Source organism: Gymnoscopelus braueri (assembly GCF_963280865.1).
Source record: "Gymnoscopelus braueri genome assembly, chromosome: 5".
Taxonomy (NCBI): domain Eukaryota; kingdom Metazoa; phylum Chordata; class Actinopteri; order Myctophiformes; family Myctophidae; genus Gymnoscopelus; species Gymnoscopelus braueri.
The window spans coordinates 15739874-15756977 of record NC_137606.1 but is presented as its reverse complement, the minus strand read 5'-3'; the positions used below and the strand labels follow the sequence as shown (position 1 = coordinate 15756977).

The window sequence follows — 17104 nt, the reverse complement described above, 5'->3', positions numbered from 1 at the left end:
ATCCACTCAAGGGTTATCTGGGCCTGTATTGTACTGTAAGTTCTTTACTGCGTTCGACCGACCCAATTTGCTTTTGCAGGCTGCTCATCCGCATCCGGCCTTCGTCTAGACTGGAACGGATACGGAAATGTCACGACACAGTAATACAGTTACAGTAGGCGGGCTCTAGACCGGATCAGAGCGCTGAGCGAAACCCATTATCAGCGTTGCCACGTAGGCCTATTATAAGCGACTTTGGGCTTGTTTTTCTGTAAGTTGCTTGTAAATATTGGTATTTTAATTTGTGGGTTGCGGGTTTGTTTCTAAAGTGAAGTTGCTTATTTTGGGTCAATTGTTTCTAAAGTGAAGTTCCTTATTTTGGGCTTGCTTCCTAATGTTGTTTAAACCAGTGTTTCTCAACCATTTTCATATCTGCAGACAAATACATATTAATTTGGGGGTCCCAAATTAACCCCCAAATCTATGTATTTGTCTGCAGACCCTCATCTGAAAATATGTTATGCCAGGGACCCCCCCCCCCCCCCCCTATACGAGATTTGTGTTGTTGAAATGTTTCAAAAAATATAAAAAAAAATTCCCAATATTTTTTTGAAAATAGCCGATCTACAAGCTCACAACGCGTCGCCTCGCGACAGGTTGTGAGCTTGTAGATCGGCCATTTCTCAAATAGCCAACGTAACAATATGTTTCAAGGCCGAAGGGCTCGCTTCTTTTGGGCTTAAACATCAATCTGGGAACCCATCGGCAAACAAAGGGGGAGAAAATGTTTTCATTTGAATTTGCCAGTGTGGCGGAGCTAGTCGGAATCTGTTCTTGAGAGATTAGTTTTCATAGACTAGTTGCTCATTTCTCTCACAAAACATGGCAACGCCGCCGATTATGCCTATTGACAGAGAAGCCAGCCTCTCTGATGACGTGGGCTTTTCATAATAATAACAGGGAAGTTGTTCAACAAGTAGCTCATCGTCGCAAAAAACGGGCGAGCGCTAGGCTACTAGTAGAATACGGATTATTGCTGTCGGACATTGATCTCAGGGTCCAACAGTCTCTAGTCTTTAGATCAACAAGTCCTAAACTTCAGTCTCAGAAGAGATCTTCTGAGGACAACAGATTATTAGTATAGGGTCGTCCCTTTTCTGTCGCCACGCTGTCGCGTTATTTCTGATGGAAGTGGAACATCATTGTATGTCCGATAATTATGTTTACGATCCTAGCATGTGGGGCTGTGTTTTTCCCCGGTCTCTTCATAACCTTGAGAAAAGTGCTCAGATCGTCGTTTACGCGCTGGAGTGATGCAGACGTGGTCTGCGTTAGTGAGAGGTAAGAAACCCTTTTAACTGTTGAATGAATAAATAGGCTAATTTATTAATCGCTGGCGGTGGGGTTGTCGACTATATACCTGAAATGTAAATGAGGGAGGCGTCGATCAACAAGTTCACAACCCAGTTGGTGGGAAGTAACTAGGTACATTTACTCAACTCAAAGTACTGTACTTCAGTACAATTTTTAGGTTAAAAAAAGGTTTAAAAAAAAAATGTACTTAGAGTATTTCCAGTTTTCAGTACTTTTACTTCTACTCCACTACATATCGGAGGCAATATTGTACGTTTTACTCCACTGCATTTATTTGAAAACTTTACTCTACTAGTTACTTTGCAGATATAAATCATTATATTATAAAACATACATGAACCACTTTAGCTCTATTTGATACATAGGCTATTTGAAAACAGCCGATCTACTGCTATTTTCAAACATTTTAGTACTTTTGGTACTTAAAGTACATTTTGCTGCCAATACTTTTGTACTTTTACTCAAGTAACATTTTGAACACAGGCCTTGTAACAAGAGCATTTTAATATTGTGGTATCGCTACTTTTACTAAAGTAAAATATCTGAGTATTTGTTCCGCCACTGTTCACAACGCGTCGGCTATCATTTTTGATCTACAAGCAGTACAGAGACAACCCAGGTCCAAAGTGTACCCAGTCTATAGGCCCTAGGGTTTAAGTGGTTAACAACATGGATTATATAAGTATGTATATGAGTTGTTTGAGCCAAAGTTGTTTTGGCAGTGGTTCTCAGCCTGTAATCCGGGACCACATGATTTTGGGGGGTCCCCAGATTACAGTGAAGTGACAATTTAAGGATTATTAAGACATTTTTAATACCTAAATAAAAATACCATTTACTGCATCAAAAGTAATCAACAAACTATACTATAAAAACGGGTCAAACATTGCCAAATTGTCAAATAATATAAGACAGAGGCAAACATTGTGAAAATAGCTGATCTACAAGCTCACAACGCCTCAGACCTGATATTTTCATATAGTTATCTGTAGAACCGAGTCAAACAAAATTGAATGCCTCAACTCCTACAATTCCAAGTGCTTGTCAGGGTGGGGGGTCCCCAGTTAAAAGAATATGATCATTTTTGGGGGTCCCGGTCTGAAAAGGTTAGAGAACCACTGCAATGAGGGACACTTCTTTTAGTGCCAAATAAGGGACCATTCCGTATTTCAAGGGACAGTTGGCAACCCCACAAAATAGTGTTTTGTTTTCCCCCCCACTGACCATTATTATACAATGTTCATCTGTTAGGTTGGTCTCAGCCATCCATGCCTCTTTGGCTACCGCTGCCGGACTAGTCATCATTACCTCCTGCAAGGATGTAATGACTGACAGGTAGGTTCATACAATAACATTACAGTAGACGTAGTTTTTCATGTATGGAATTTATACACATTTTTAACTCGCTACAGACAAATGAACCCATTTAGACCCAGGAAAGAATCTGTGTCATTTTTAGATTTCTTTCAAGCTATTCAAAAAATTGCAGATATACAAGCTCATAGCACGGCACGAGATTTGAGTTACGAATGTTCGCTTTAAAAAAAATATATATATAAATAGTTTGCACACAAATTTTCACGATTTTTAAAAAATAGCAGATCTTCAGAAGTTCATAGCACAACACTCGGTGCCGTGCTATAAACTTGTATATCTGCTATTTTTGAATAGCCCAAAGAAATCTAAAATAGCAGAGATGCGTCCCAGGATTGAATGTCTCTGTCCCCGGATTGAGCGGGTTAAAACATTCTTTCTGCCTTTTCACAACATCCAGACACTGGTTGGTGGATGGCTTCGTGTTATTTGGAGCTCCCTACATGGCATATGACATCTTTGCCATGTACCTGAGCCACTACCATTTTCAGAAGGCCAAAGGCAACGACATTGCGTGCAGAGGTCACTCGCTGCACACGGCGAAGAAGTTTGTCTGCAAAGAATGGCTGTTAATTCTTCATCACCTGGTCCTGCTAGCCATCTTCGTGCCCGTCGTTCTGGTGAGGATGGATCTATTCCTCTCCATATCTCTCTCTCTCCCTCTCTCTCTCTCTCACACACACACACACACACACACACACACACACACACACTACGTCTCACCCTACACCTGGTCGTCTACAGCAGGTGGTTCCCAATCGTTTTAGCTCGAGACCCAAAAGAGACATTTTTATTTCTTCTCTGGACCCAAACTACTGAAAATAGCCGATCTACAAGCTCACTACGTTGTAACCTTGTACAGTATATCTGCTATTTTCACTACTTAAAAAAAAAAAGAAGATATGCAATTTCTTTGATTTTGAGAATTTCCTTTCTGAACATTTTTTATTTCGTTTTTTAAAGATATTTTGTTGGCTTTTTCTGCCTTTTATTTGATAGTATATATAGTATATAGACAGGAAATGGGGAGAGCGAGACGGGGAGTGACACGCAGCGATCGGGATTCAAACCCGCAGCACGCTGTCAGGCTGCATTGGAGCTTAAGTGGCCGGACCGCTAGGCCAGTAGTCCGGGCCCTTTCTGAATTTTTTTTTCCGTTTTTGTTTTGTTTTTGAAAATATTTTGAAATAATTAGAAAATTGTAGGAAAAAGAAAAAGGGGATATTTACTCATGACCCATAAAAATGGTTCCGTGACCCACAAATGGTTCCCGACCCATTGTTTGGGAAACAGTGGTCTACAGGTATGGAGATACAGTATACTCTAATACTGTTAGCTCCATAAAGAACCTCTCACTCCGCTATACAGCTCCGAGATGAGGTTCTATGTCGTTACCTTCCAGAATCGGGTGAACGTCCGCCAAGGCTCCACTGTTTACCCTTTTGTATACATCGTATCCCAAAACTAATGGTAGATTCCAAGCCGCACGGATGTTTAAAGTTTGGTTCGGCGCATAAAATTTTAGGAACGGAGCGAAACTACCCGTTTAAATCGCTTATTTAGTCAGCCTGTGGCCATGTTTCCCATTCAACCCGGAAAACCCCCCTACGTCCGCTGCCAGTACTGCTCCCGGTTTGGCTACAATGGGAAACATGGCCACAGGCTGACTGAATAAGCGATTTAAACGTGTAGTTTCGCTCCGTTCCTAAAATTTTATGCGCCGAACCAAACTTTAAACATCCGTGCGGCTTGGAATCTACCATTAGTTTTGGGATACGACATATACAAAAGGGTAAACAGCGGAGCCTTGGCGGACGTTCACCCGATTCTGGAAGGTAACGACATAGAACCTCATCTCGGAGCTGTATAGCGGAGTGAGAGGTTCTTTATGGAGCTATAATACTGTATGAGCTGGTCTAGCTGGTTAGCTAGACATGTTGTCTAGCTAACGTATGTTGTATAGGTGGTTTTTCCACTCTTATCTTTTAGAAGATAAAACTTGCTTGACTTGTTATCAGATCTATATACAAGTATTCAGTGAGACGAACTCCAGGACCTTAGTGCAACAAGCATTATGACAAGACAAAAATAAATACAAATATAACATAAAATCTTTCTCAATTTTCAGATAACTAATTTCTGATTTGTCATAACACGAGCTATCTTAATTTGTCTCTTTCCTGTTCATGCATTTGTTTGTGTCTTGAGTTTGTGTGTATGCCCTGGTGTGTGGTTGTTTGCATGCATGCTAATGTAAATGCATCAATGTTTGCACACATAAGGGCTATGGTGAGGTCAGCTTGACACACACAGTACATAGAGTACACAGAGTTTAATTGGGTCCCTTATGGTTAACATGTTCATAATGACATACACTGTGTGTGTGTGTGTGTGTGTGGAGCTACATTTATTAACACATACAAGCTGCCTGTTTTACAGTTCGTCAAAGGAGATGTAGGAGACTTCTTCTGTGGCTGTATCTTCTGCTTAGAGTTCAGCACTCCCTTCATCTCCATGGGAAAGATCCTCATTCAGGTAAACATCTGGCCAAAGTATCCGATGATGACTGGTACACCCCACCTCTGGGCCTAAGTGTCCCTACTGGCTGTTGTGGTTGACTCCTGTTGGTGCCTTACTCTAGCTCTGTGGAGTAAATACTAAAAGCCTAATCATTTGCCGTAAGACTGTCGCTTGCCAACAATGTTGTTTTTTTAACCAAAAATAGTGATTTCAAGCAACACGGATGTACAGTGAATGAATGGGCTTTTGTACTTAACACTTCATGCTAAAGTATAATCGACTATTATGTGTAGTCTTATAGTGTGGCTATGCAGGAGTCTAGCAATCTATAAAAGGGATAGTCAATCTTTCTGTCTGTGTGTTCTGAGCTAATCTTGCAAACCGCTGGACTGATCAGCGCAACATTTCTGGTGCACACACTGCCAGTAGGCCACAGAACTACTGCCTCCACTAATTGTTTTCATATACGTTTCATACTTTTTTTTAAATACTTAACTTTCATTTTATATTGGAAGTGAATGGGGGCTCTGTTAGTGCTGAAATCTTGCCCAAATTTGTAGCCGTAAAAAAATGTGTGCATGCCTTTTTTAATTCCAATCTTTGTGCTGTCACTCTTGTCTAGCTGGGCCTTCAAGACGGAGTGCTCCACGTGATCAATGGTGTCATTGTTCTACTGAGCTTCTTCATCTGTCGTATCCTGATTTTCCCCTATATGTACTGGATGTATGGACTAAAGTATGACGTTCCCCTGCACAAGGCGGCCTTCCATCTGCCTCTTCACTGCAACATAGCCTGCCTCACTCTCCTGGCTCCTCAGCTCTACTGGTTTAGTCTCCTGTGTAGGAAAGCCTACAGGCTCTATCAGAGACAGAGGAGAGGGAAGGTTGAAGTCACAGACAAGTCAAAGTCAAAATGAACATCATCTATTCTTTCTTTTAAATCGTTTCCCAGAAAAATAAAATTATGGATTGCCTTCTTTCTAAGCCAGTTGTTTCACTTAGTTTCTTGCTACTGTTGTTAGTTTTTTTGGTTTGTTCTAGCTTTGATTTGTTTGGTTTTGTTTCGTGCGGCGCTCTTTATGAAATTCAGATTGAGTTAAAAGTATTATTCATTGTCATGAAGCACATGTATTTTATGCAAGTGTTTTGTTTCATTAGAAGGGCTTAAGACACTAATCTTGTATATTAATATATACAATGTGTGTGTGTATATATGTATATATATATATATACACACACTCACACACACAGTACTGTATATATAGAGAGAGAGATGCACACACAAATTGATATTAGTTATCCTTATTTCAATCCATTAGAAGAATGAACTGAACCTGCATTGAGACAAGGGAAGTCTCTTTTCTTCAGCTGAACATCCGTTTCTCACTATTTTTTAACATTGTAGGGCTTACCAGCTTTTTAAAGCAAGACCATGTCCTATGTGTAGTTTGTGCTGTAATCGTAATGTAATGTACTGTAAAGAGACTAACACTCAGGTCATCCCGTCATGAAGAATTTGTCAGTAATGTTAAAGAAAGCACCAAGACCATTTCTATATTACTATGCTTGTACTTGTTGCTGTATTAGATATATTTTATTAAGTGCCTTTTATCCACTGACAAATTAGTTTAAAAACACTATGAATAATATAACTGCCTTTATTGAAGAAAAAGAATTCCAGACAAAAATAACCACTCCATATTTGCAATTTGAAATAAACAATGAAGCATACTACACAGACATGATTCATTGATGTGTCGTATTGAGAAAAGCAAGTGAATGGCTTTAGTCTGAGAAAAAGATCACCCAGTGATGCACCAACTGTGCCAAAAGCCTAATTAATGCTCCTGTACGATGGTGTTGCTCAATGAAAATAGAGGATTAGCATATTTGATGCCTTCCTTTTAGATGTCATTACGGTCAGAAAAGCAAGTAGTATTTGTCCAGTAGACGAGCAAAGTTTTTAAATAGTTTGACTACATGCTTTGATGTAACCTATTATCTTCTGGAATTTAGTCATCATATTTGGGACCCAAAATTGTTTTAATTGGCAGGAATTTACCGGCCACAGGTTGGCCTCTCTCGGATAGTTCCTCTACCGTTGTGGGGGTCTGGTGTGTGACATTGTTCAGAGGGAGGTCCCCTCCAGTCAACTTTTATGAGATACGAAATGTCTGTCGTGCGAATATTCGGGCCCTGCACGAGCCTCAATCGGAGAGCGAAACCATCGTATGATGAAGTAAATTAGGCTTAAGTCAAAGAATTCTTAGATTCCGAAAAGAAAAAAAAACGGAATTAATTTGGAACGGGTTGATAAACAAGAACTCTACATTCCGAATCTCCAATAGAAGAGGAAGAACATGAGCTGTGTTACGCCACAGAAAGCATGAGCTGAGCTATCTTCTGCTGCAGGACGGCCTTCATTTCTCTGCTCTCTAGGTTTTCTGTGATGGTGGAGAAAAAGTGCCTGGTGTTGTCCATCTCCAAGTGGCTGCAACTGTCTGGGAAGGCAGCTATGACCGCCTCGTAGTGAGTCAGGATCTCCAGGGCACACAGGAACAGAGATTCACACTGCCCCCCTGGCATCATGACCTGAGAAACAAATGAGACCATTAACTACATGAACCCTAGCATCCCTATTCTGTGAAAATAGCCGATCTACAAGCTCACAATGCGTTGCAGTGTAAGCTTGCTTTTCAGAGAATATATTTAGTTAGTCTGTCAACAAGTATGACTACGTTAATGCAGTGCATGAATAAGCACAATTAGGTCAGTGGAACAAAATGTGAAACAACCCTGGCATTGCGTAGTTGATAAATTAATGTCTGACCTGAGCATGTTGGACGTGACAGAAAAGCTGGCTCAATACAAAAAGAACCTCCTGGCTGCAAACTGTCCTTGTTCCTTTCTTCTGTTGCTCCTCAGGTGGAGTGGCGACAGAGGGTTCTGATGAGCTAGGTATGGTTATGGCTGCCTGGGGTGTGGTGGCCAACTTCACTGGGGAAATGTCTTCCGGACCTGGTGGGTCCTTAACTGCTTTGGGAGATTTGGATGATGTGGAGATGGGGTCAGATGTTGTGGGAGAGTCAGATGTAGCGCCGCTTTTAGGAGAGACGGACGATGTGCTGGATGACGTGAGGGGCAGCTTCCTTCTCACTGACTCCAGCATCTCCCTCATGGAAAGGGCATACAGCCTCCCCACATAGGCCCAGCCTTCTACCGGCAGCCAGTCGGAGCAACTGGAGCCGCAGAGGAACTGCAGGACACGGAGGAGGAGGACGGACAGCCGAAGCTCACAGGAGAACTCCCTTAGATTCAGAAGGGGCAGATAGTCTGCATACTCCAGGGAATATGGAACATGGAGCTGGCCTGACTGAAGCAATGTTCTCAAGGTTCTGAGAAGCCTGGTCCACTCGGAGATGGAGCACCAGGGCAGGGTTTGGGTGATGGCCACCAGCAGGCCTTTGCTGAACATGTTGACGTGGACTGGCTGACGCTGGTCCAGGGAGAGGCAGGACAGCATGGTGGACTGGAGGCTGTCTGATATGGAGCAACACTCCACCCAGGCCAACAGGCCGGTTCCCTGGCCATACAAAGCCAGTTCCAGACCAGACCACTCCTAGAGAGTGGGAATAAAAGTAAAGATTATAATGTGGACATCATTGTTTCATTTGATTACCCTTTAACCCATTAAGACCTGAGACCGATCTACGAATGTCTTCTAGTAATTCTCTAACTTCTTCGTGCCAAGGGACCCCAAATTGATATGTATTTGCCCCCCCCCCCCCCCATCCGAAAATGTTTTGTGCCAGGGACCCCTAAAAGAGAAGATTTGCTAAAGTAGCAAAAGAGTATCCTTTTGCTCACCTACCAGGACATGTGTGTAGTAGAAAGCAGACAACACAAAGAATAAGGAATGTCCTGCACACTGTCTTCACTTACAGAAATCTTTATCGCATTTATGCAATAAAGATTTCTGTAAATGACAACAGTGTGTGGGACTTTCCTGTGCTGCTTACCCCTTAAAAGAAAAATGATAAGCATCTACTGTTGGTTAACCCAATAAGACCTGAGGCTGATCCTACAGTACAAATGTCTTCTAAATCCAAAAACAAACTAAATCTAAAACAGTTTTCTGAAAAACTTATGTTGCTATATCAGTGGTTCTCAAACCATTTCATGTCAAGGACCACCAAAATTACATGTACTTGGCCACCGACCCCCATCTAAAAATATATTCAAAGATTTGTACACATTTTCAAAAATAGCAGATCTAGATCTGCTATTTTCGAATAGCCAACCAATGTGCTATAGCTCAAATCTAAAATGACACAGATGCTTTCCCAGTTTTAACGGGTTAAACAACCAACACAGGACAAATCTACATTCTATATCCTACCTGCTCAGGCAGATCACATACAGCCAGCAGCGATGACGGCGCCTCGTTTTTGAAATGCTCCCCCCACACAGGCTTCAGGTGGAACCGGACCGTCCAGTCCAGTTCCTCGACCTTGTTGTAGAGCCAGAAGAGAGCCCGGGACCAGGTACTGGGGGCAGACGCCACCTCCCGACCCACCGCCTGGGCCACTACGGTCAGCACAGAGACCAGAGGCTCCTTGAGGTCCATTGACAGATGGTGTCCAACGTCCTCTAGCGGCTGGTCCCAGCATCTGGTGGTCCCAACAACATAGATTTAGTTTCCAAAAGTTAAGGGTTATTTTAATTTAGTACATCATTAATTAAAAAAAATATATATTTTTTTAATATATATATATAATATATATATATATATATTTGTTATTAATGTATTACTGGTTCCACAGATAGAAAGCCCATTCATTCAACACAGAGATTTCCGAAAGTATTTGTATTCATTATTTTAAGCCCTGTGGTTTTCAAATATTATTTTTTGACACAGAATAAAATGTTTTATGGTCATGATTCACCAGGTGCCTGGATGGCTTGGTTCCAGGCTTAAAATAATTATTATAAATATTTTCAGAGAACTCTATGGGCTGAATATCTGAATATGTTTCTGTGGAACCAGAGCTAGTAAACAAAATGGCCGCCACTGCTATGCTCTGTCTATATATACACAGTATGTGTGTGTGTGTGTAGATTATCTTTGGACATTTTATTTAGACAGAGTGTAGAGACGAGACAGGAAATCAAGGGGAAACATGCGAGATACTGCATTCGAACTTGGGTCCTCATCACTTTTTGTGTTATACCTTGATTCTAATTTATTCTGGGGCATAATTGCTTACCGTCCTTTTTTAAATGTATTGTTTTCAATACATTTGTCAAGCACTTTTGACATGGCGCTATGAAAATCAGGATGATAATTATCGCTACTCTCTAAAGGCAAGTCAAGTGGAAACACCTGAGGACTAAAGCCTGAGTTACGCTAGTTGTGCACACGGGTGTCACAACAAGAAGAACCAAAAATAGCCAATCAACAAGCTCACATGTTGCAGCGTGACACATAGTGAGCTATTTCTTCGCGCAACTTTAGCATAAATCAGGCTTAAAGAAAACAAAAGCCACCATTCAAACAGAAAGTACATGTCATGTGGTCAGACTGTTGAACAAGGCCTGAACACCACCGCCTCTCACCAGGCTGGCTGGCCTGCCACACCAGAACACTTTCTTTGACGGACTGTTTTTCCTTATGTTGAGTGCAGAAGGGTTTGAATTTGTTCTCCTGCTATGCCACAAAATGTGGAATGTCCTACCAAAAGCCGTGAAGGAGTGTAAAACCCTACTCTCCTTCAAAACCGCTCTAAAAGAGTACCTACAGGTGGCTGCAATTCGAAACTGGCCCCTGTAAAAGTCAAAGCCTAGCCCCCCCCCCCCCTCGAAGTGTTTACTGTACATATTTTAGTTTTCCTGTTTTCAAACTGCTTTTATGATGTTTTGCATAGTAGTGTATATCTGTCTGTCATTAAATGTCTATGAATTGAGTACAAAGGACCCCAATGGAAACAAACCATAGGCTTTCTTGGGTTTAAAATCCTCTTAGCTGACCTTGAATTGAACTGTACTTTCGTTAGTTTTTTTTTGCAAATTGCTAATAAAGTATTCAATCAATCAAACTACTTTCCTTTGTGGATCTTTACTGCCTGTGAAGTTTTACCTTCTTAGTTCTTAGAATCCCTGGCTAATAAGCCTTGTATGCCTTAATACATTATAATTGCCCTCTATAACTAAAAACACCTTTAAATATTGTAATTATTTTAGAAATAGTTCATGTTTTACTCAAGCGGGACAATGCCTGTTGCAAGTTGATGATGTGATTTGTCCATGTGTGGTCCAGCCCTATGGAATGTATGGAATACATGTGCAAATAAAAAACAACTTAATACTTCCTAAGGTTGATATGAGCATCAAATCAATATTTTAAATATGTTTTATTTGCACATGCATTCCATACATTGAAGGGCTGGACCACACATAGACAAATGACAATGCATCAATTTGCAATTTTTCTCTGGAGTAACAGATGAACTGTTTCTAAAATATTTAAGGTGTCTTTAATTTTAGTTATAGAGGGCAATTATAATGTATTAAGGCATATAAAGCTTATTATCCAGTGATCCTTTTAAGTGGACTAGTTGATGTGCTGCTTCTTTTGCACCTTATGTCTAACCTCCTGTACATATCTGCTGCTATGTGGACCTACCAATACGTTGCCACTTCTTAGCACCTTATGTCTAACCTCCTGTATATACAGTTTATATCTGTTACATTTTTTTATGCTACATGTATGTATATGTATGTGTATATATGTAGATATCTTTGACATGTTTCTTTTCTGTTTCTCTCCTTGCCCCCCCCCCCTTTTCTTTTCACAAACTTCTTTACACCTGTAAACGCAAACCTGTGATGTGTGACAATAAAATGTATTCTTGATGAGACTAAGCACCTACCTGATGGCCTGGTTAAGGAGCTGGGCCAGTGTGTAGAGCAGGGGAAATGGAGAGCAGTCCAAGACCCAATGTGGAGAAGCTGCATCATGGCGGTCCAGAGAAAAGGCAGCATGGAGAAGCTGGAGACTCAGTTCCAGGCTTATGGGACCACATTCTGTGGACATCAGTGCCAAGTTATTTGGTCAGACAGACAAGAATTTTCCATTCATAAATTCAATCTTACCACTAAACAATAATGTAATATATATATATTTTTAATAACCTAAACGTATATATTTCAGCCCAAATAATTCTATAAATGACTTTGTAGTGGTGTAAAGTCACTAAGTACGTTTACTCAAGTACTGTTACTTAAAGGGGGATTTTGGACCACGGTTTTCTTACATTTTCTATGATGCTATGATATCTTAGGATGAATGGTACAGTAGAAACATTTCATAACTCCATCCCGGGTCCGCCACAGCTTAAAACGTGTGCCAATAGGCCTTGCGCCAGATCACGTATTTTAATAGCTTTTTCTTTTTTTTGGTGAGATCTGACGTTCATAGTGACAGAACACTATGCAACCCAGATTGGAATCTCGAGATTTCAATCTCGTCTAGCGAGACTTCCGTTTTTAATTGTTTATTTTTTAAGAAAGCCATGGTCCAAAATTCCCCTTTAAGTACAATTTTGAGGTATTTTTTACTTTCCACTACAATAATTTGAAAGCTTTAGCTACTAGTTACTTTGCAGATATAAATTATTATATTATAAAACATACATTAACCACTTTAGCCCTATTCTATACATACTATTTGAAAATAGCCGATCTACAAGTTCACAACGTTGTGAGCTTGTAGATCTGCTATTTTCAAACATTTTAGTACTCTTACTTTTGGTACTTTAAGTATATTTTGATGCCAATACTTTTTTACTTTTACTCAAGTGACATTTTGAACACACAAAAATACTTTTACTTTTATATTGTGGTATTGCTACTTTTACTTAAGTAAAATATCTGAGTACTTCTTCCACCACTGCTCTCATCTCAACACATGCCAGATCTTTCAAAGCAAGAAGCAGACAGTATACTCACTTATTGTGTACAGGTGAGGGAGGACAAAGTCTCCCACAACCTCCTGGATGCAGAGAAAACTTTGCCTCCCATCTTCTCCTTCAGCCTCGTTCACGGGTTCCATCAACAGAACCAGGAACCTGAGCAGCTGTTCCCCCTCATTGGCTGACAACGGTTTGGTTGTGATCGTCTCCTGCAGACAAATGCAGAGCAGGCTCCTGGCCTCTTCATCGCTCTGCTGTGCCTCGTCCCGTCTCCGCTTTGCTCTCAGTCCAGGTAGCTGCTGCAGGATCTTCGCCATGAGAGAGAAAGCCCCCTTATTGAACACCGCTGCATGGCAGCAACTCTTTAAAGTGGCTTCGGGATTCTGAAACGCCACTCTGGCGATCAAGGCAACGGCCGTGTTCAGGTTGTTTTGCAACACCGCCGTGGAGGCTCCGCCCCCTCCCTGAATGATGCAGTTGAAGGCCATGTTGAGTTCTTGTCCAAATCCATCCGCTATTGCGCCGGGGAGAGAGTAGCCAAACAGCCCTTTATTAGAGGTTCCCAGTATGGCAGCCAGTGATTTGTTCTTGTCCTCCAGGTTGAGCTTTGAGAAAATGTCTACCACAATCTTCATCAGTCTTCTGCACTGGCTTACATCTGCAGAGTCACTATGGAATTTAGCAGCGAGCGTGGACACTAGTTTCATCAGTGTTTCATGCTGCTGGAAGGCTGACTGGTTCCTTTCCAGGCATTCCATCCAGTGCTTGTCATGTATGGACCAGCTGGTCTCAGAAGCAAACAGCACAGCAAGGTCAGCGTAATCTTCCAGGCGATAGTCAATGATGGCCATGGTTACTCTAGCAATTACCTCAGGGCTGCTCTGTATAGAGGGGAATGTTAGTGACTCCAGTAGCCCTCTGAGTGTGTGCTTCAGCTCCATGAGGGACTGACAATTATCTGTGCCACTCATAGTCTTGGGTAATGTCATGTCCCCATTGCCCAGGGCTTTGAGGGTTCTTTGAATACTTTGGTCAAGCTTGAATGCTGAGTAACTACGATTACCGCTGTCACTTGTCTTCAGCAGCCCTCTGTCTTGCCAACACTGTGTAAGTTCAATTATGATCTTCAGGGCTTGGCTTAGGGTAATTCCACAGGATCTAAACGGACTTGGGCTGTGAGATGCCGACAGGTCCCTCTGGGCTTCCTGGAGAAGCTCAGAGCTAAGTTTAATGTGATTTCTTTCTCTGATCATCACAACCCTAGCAATGAAATTTAATTTGTCTACAGCAGACAGTGTGACTGCTCGGTCTATGAGGAAGCAGGTGAAGAGAGTGTCGAGGCAGATAGACAGAGCTTTGCAGCAGAGGTCTGCTGTGGACAGAGAATCTTTGATGTCCATCAGCGCATGTAGGAGAACCGTTACAACACTGGTGGCAGAGGTGGATGCAAGTGTTACTGCTGCTGGATTTAGAGCTGATGAATCTAACTTGATCCTCTTGGCGATCTGATGAGATGGACCATCAGATGAGGAGAGACGAGCCAACTGATTAGCGAAAATCTCCTCTGTGTTATCTTCTCCTCCTCCTCTCTTCCCCCTCCACAGTTCCCACCACACATCCAGAAGGAGGTGGATGTCCTCCTCCGTAGTGGGGCTAGACGCGACGTGCTCGGCCAGCCTGCCCAGCTCAGTGCAGACCTGAGCTTGGGGAAGCCCCAGGAAGAACTGTCCAAAGATCTCACTGGCTCCCGTTGATTTCACCAGCTCTAGCAGCACAACACGGCTGACCTCAGGAAGACCGCTCTGGAGCGTGAAGAAAGGGTTCTCCCTCCAGCCCGTCTCGACGTCCTCTCCATTCTCAACACACAGCAGCTTGCACCATAACACACACACCAGCCTCTTGCTCCAGTGGGTGGCGCTTGTGTTCAGAATCGGTTCACAGCTGCCGTCATCCTGTCTGGAGAGTTCACTGAGTGCCTGTAGGATGGGGGTGCTCACCGCAGCCCAGTCACCTTTCTGAACGGTAGACAGGGATCTGGGCTGACACAGCTTGTCAGCCAGTAGGAAACCTCCCTGGAGAACTGCTGACTCTGAAAGTGGATGAAAACATACGTCGTCAAAGCAAAGTAAATGGATCAGCCAGGTGTTCCGTTGGCAGAACTTGAAATACAGGATTGCCATGCAAATGATGCAACATGCAAGTGCTGTCATGATTTACCGTATACACTTTTGATAGTTGTAGGGTTGTATTGTATGGTAGTTGTATGAATACTTTAACAGTTTGCACAAATAGTACAGAGATACAATTATACAATAATGCTAAAAGGATAACATAACATGTCCTAAGGGCTTATTTATATTATGGTCCAATGTATTCAATTCATGTATGACATTTAAAGACATACAAGAAATCATCAACACTAGTAGCAATAAAAGTATATGTGCAGAAAACAAGGGGAGGGGGGGGGGTCATTTCAGGCATGTCAAGCTTAGAAGACTTCTAGGACCAGTTGCAAATTGCAGACAGGTGCTCTTTTATGACGGTTTTGAAGGAGGGTAACGTCACTAATGGCTGTTGGTAGGGCATTCCAAATTTTGGTAGCATAGCAGTTGAATTAATTTAACCCCATGTTTGTACCAAATCTGGGTTGAACGTAGCCTTAGATCAAGACTAATGCAAGACTAAAGACAAATGCTAAATATAAGGTGCTTACCCGCTTGCCCCAAATGTTAACTAGGGCCCCGGCGTGTTTATACAATGTATTAGTCCATATTTTTCAATAAAGAAGAGTTTTAATCACGTCTGTGGCCAAACGCCATTTCCCCCCCTCGTTTACATTGAGTGTAATTCCGTCTTTCACCGGATGCGCCTCGTCACTGCCGCCGGATTCCGGAACTACCGTCAGAATCGTCCACAGACGGTATTAAAACACTTCTATATTGAACAATATGGACTAATACATTGCACAAATACGCCGGCCACATATTTAACATTTTGGGCAAGCGGGTAAGCACCTTATATTTTGCATTTGTACATGTTCGGAGAAATACAGGCTTTACTGGTGAAATTCCAGGGCAAACTGGGCGGTGGTCGCTAAGACTCTCGTAGATACGAAATTAAAAGTCAGACTCGATACAATACAGCCGGAGCATAGTCTTGATCTAAGGCTAGGTTGAACGAGATCAGTGGAGGGAACGGATTAGATCGCCAGTGCTTGCATATAATATTGTAATGATACAAAACGGTAACGATACCTTTGTCCATTGTTATTGACATAACGGTCGAGTAGAAGTGCACGTTGGTCAAGTTTTCACATCACCATACTAGCGTTAAGTATGTACACAACACAAACCATACAGAACACTAACACTTTATTTCAGTGCTTGCGACAGACAGTTATGAGTAAACTAGAGACACAAATCCTAATTCAGCGAATATTTCACAGAAAGTTTTAACTGCCAGAAAATAGCATGGAGCGCTTCCTCTCTTCCGCATCAACGTGTTCGTGTCGTCGTGAAGAGCGGTATCTCGCCATCTTCGCTGGCGTCTTGTGCGTCCTCACAGCGCCATTAGGAGGACAACATGAGCACTGCATGCGTTCTTCTTCTTCTTCTTCTTCTTCTTCTTCTTTGGTTTTATGGCGGGTCGCAACCGTTTGCTTTTAGGTGCATACCGCCACCTACTGTACCGGAGTATGTAGTCTGACTCCCTACACTTCTCTATTCCATTCACCGTTATTCTAATTTATAGTGTGGCTATCTTTTAATGATAGCACTGCACCCTGCCTACACCCTGTGAAACACCCCTATCTCCTTCAAAAATTCCACCACTGCTTTTTGTGTGTCCTTTACCCCGTCTCCTGTTGTTCCTAGAATACCTAATAGGCTC

The 17104-nt window shown here is 42.1% G+C and overlaps 2 protein-coding genes across 2 annotated transcripts; one reads left to right on the top strand and one right to left on the bottom strand.

Annotated features, from left to right (window-relative positions):
* Positions 1-952: 952 nt before the first annotated feature.
* Positions 953-6230, top strand: LOC308085456 (TLC domain-containing protein 3A-like). The gene is made up of 5 exons (XM_080428614.1): positions 953-1320; positions 2605-2688; positions 3128-3347; positions 5167-5262; positions 5870-6230. The coding sequence occupies exons 1-5, from the start codon at positions 1199-1201 to the stop codon at positions 6161-6163; spliced, it is 816 nt and encodes a 271-aa protein (XP_080284740.1). The 5' UTR covers positions 953-1198; the 3' UTR covers positions 6164-6230.
* A 658-nt stretch (positions 6231-6888) lies between these two features.
* On the bottom strand, positions 6889-16695 carry gemin4 (gem (nuclear organelle) associated protein 4). The gene is made up of 6 exons (XM_080428597.1): positions 16471-16695; positions 13254-15305; positions 12176-12329; positions 9646-9916; positions 8077-8865; positions 6889-7838 (listed from the first exon to the last, which is right to left on the bottom strand). The coding sequence occupies exons 1-6, from the start codon at positions 16490-16492 to the stop codon at positions 7617-7619; spliced, it is 3510 nt and encodes a 1169-aa protein (XP_080284723.1). The 5' UTR covers positions 16493-16695; the 3' UTR covers positions 6889-7616.
* Between the last annotated feature and the right edge of the window lie 409 nt (positions 16696-17104).

Coding starts and splice junctions, on each gene's coding strand:
- gemin4 (XM_080428597.1), bottom strand. CDS start 16,492: ATGTCAATAACAATGGACAAAG. Junction 9,917..12,175: donor CTCCTTAACCAGGCCATCAG/GTAGGTGCTTAG, acceptor TGGGACCACCAG/ATGCTGGGACCAGCCGCTAG. Junction 7,839..8,076: donor GTCACGTCCAACATGCTCAG/GTCAGACATTAA, acceptor TTTGTTTCTCAG/GTCATGATGCCAGGGGGGCA.
- LOC308085456 (XM_080428614.1), top strand. CDS start 1,199: ATGTTTACGATCCTAGCATGTGGGGCTGTGTTTTTCCCCGGTCTCTTC. Junction 1,321..2,604: donor GTGGTCTGCGTTAGTGAGAG/GTAAGAAACCCT, acceptor TTCATCTGTTAG/GTTGGTCTCAGCCATCCATG. Junction 2,689..3,127: donor AAGGATGTAATGACTGACAG/GTAGGTTCATAC, acceptor CACAACATCCAG/ACACTGGTTGGTGGATGGCT.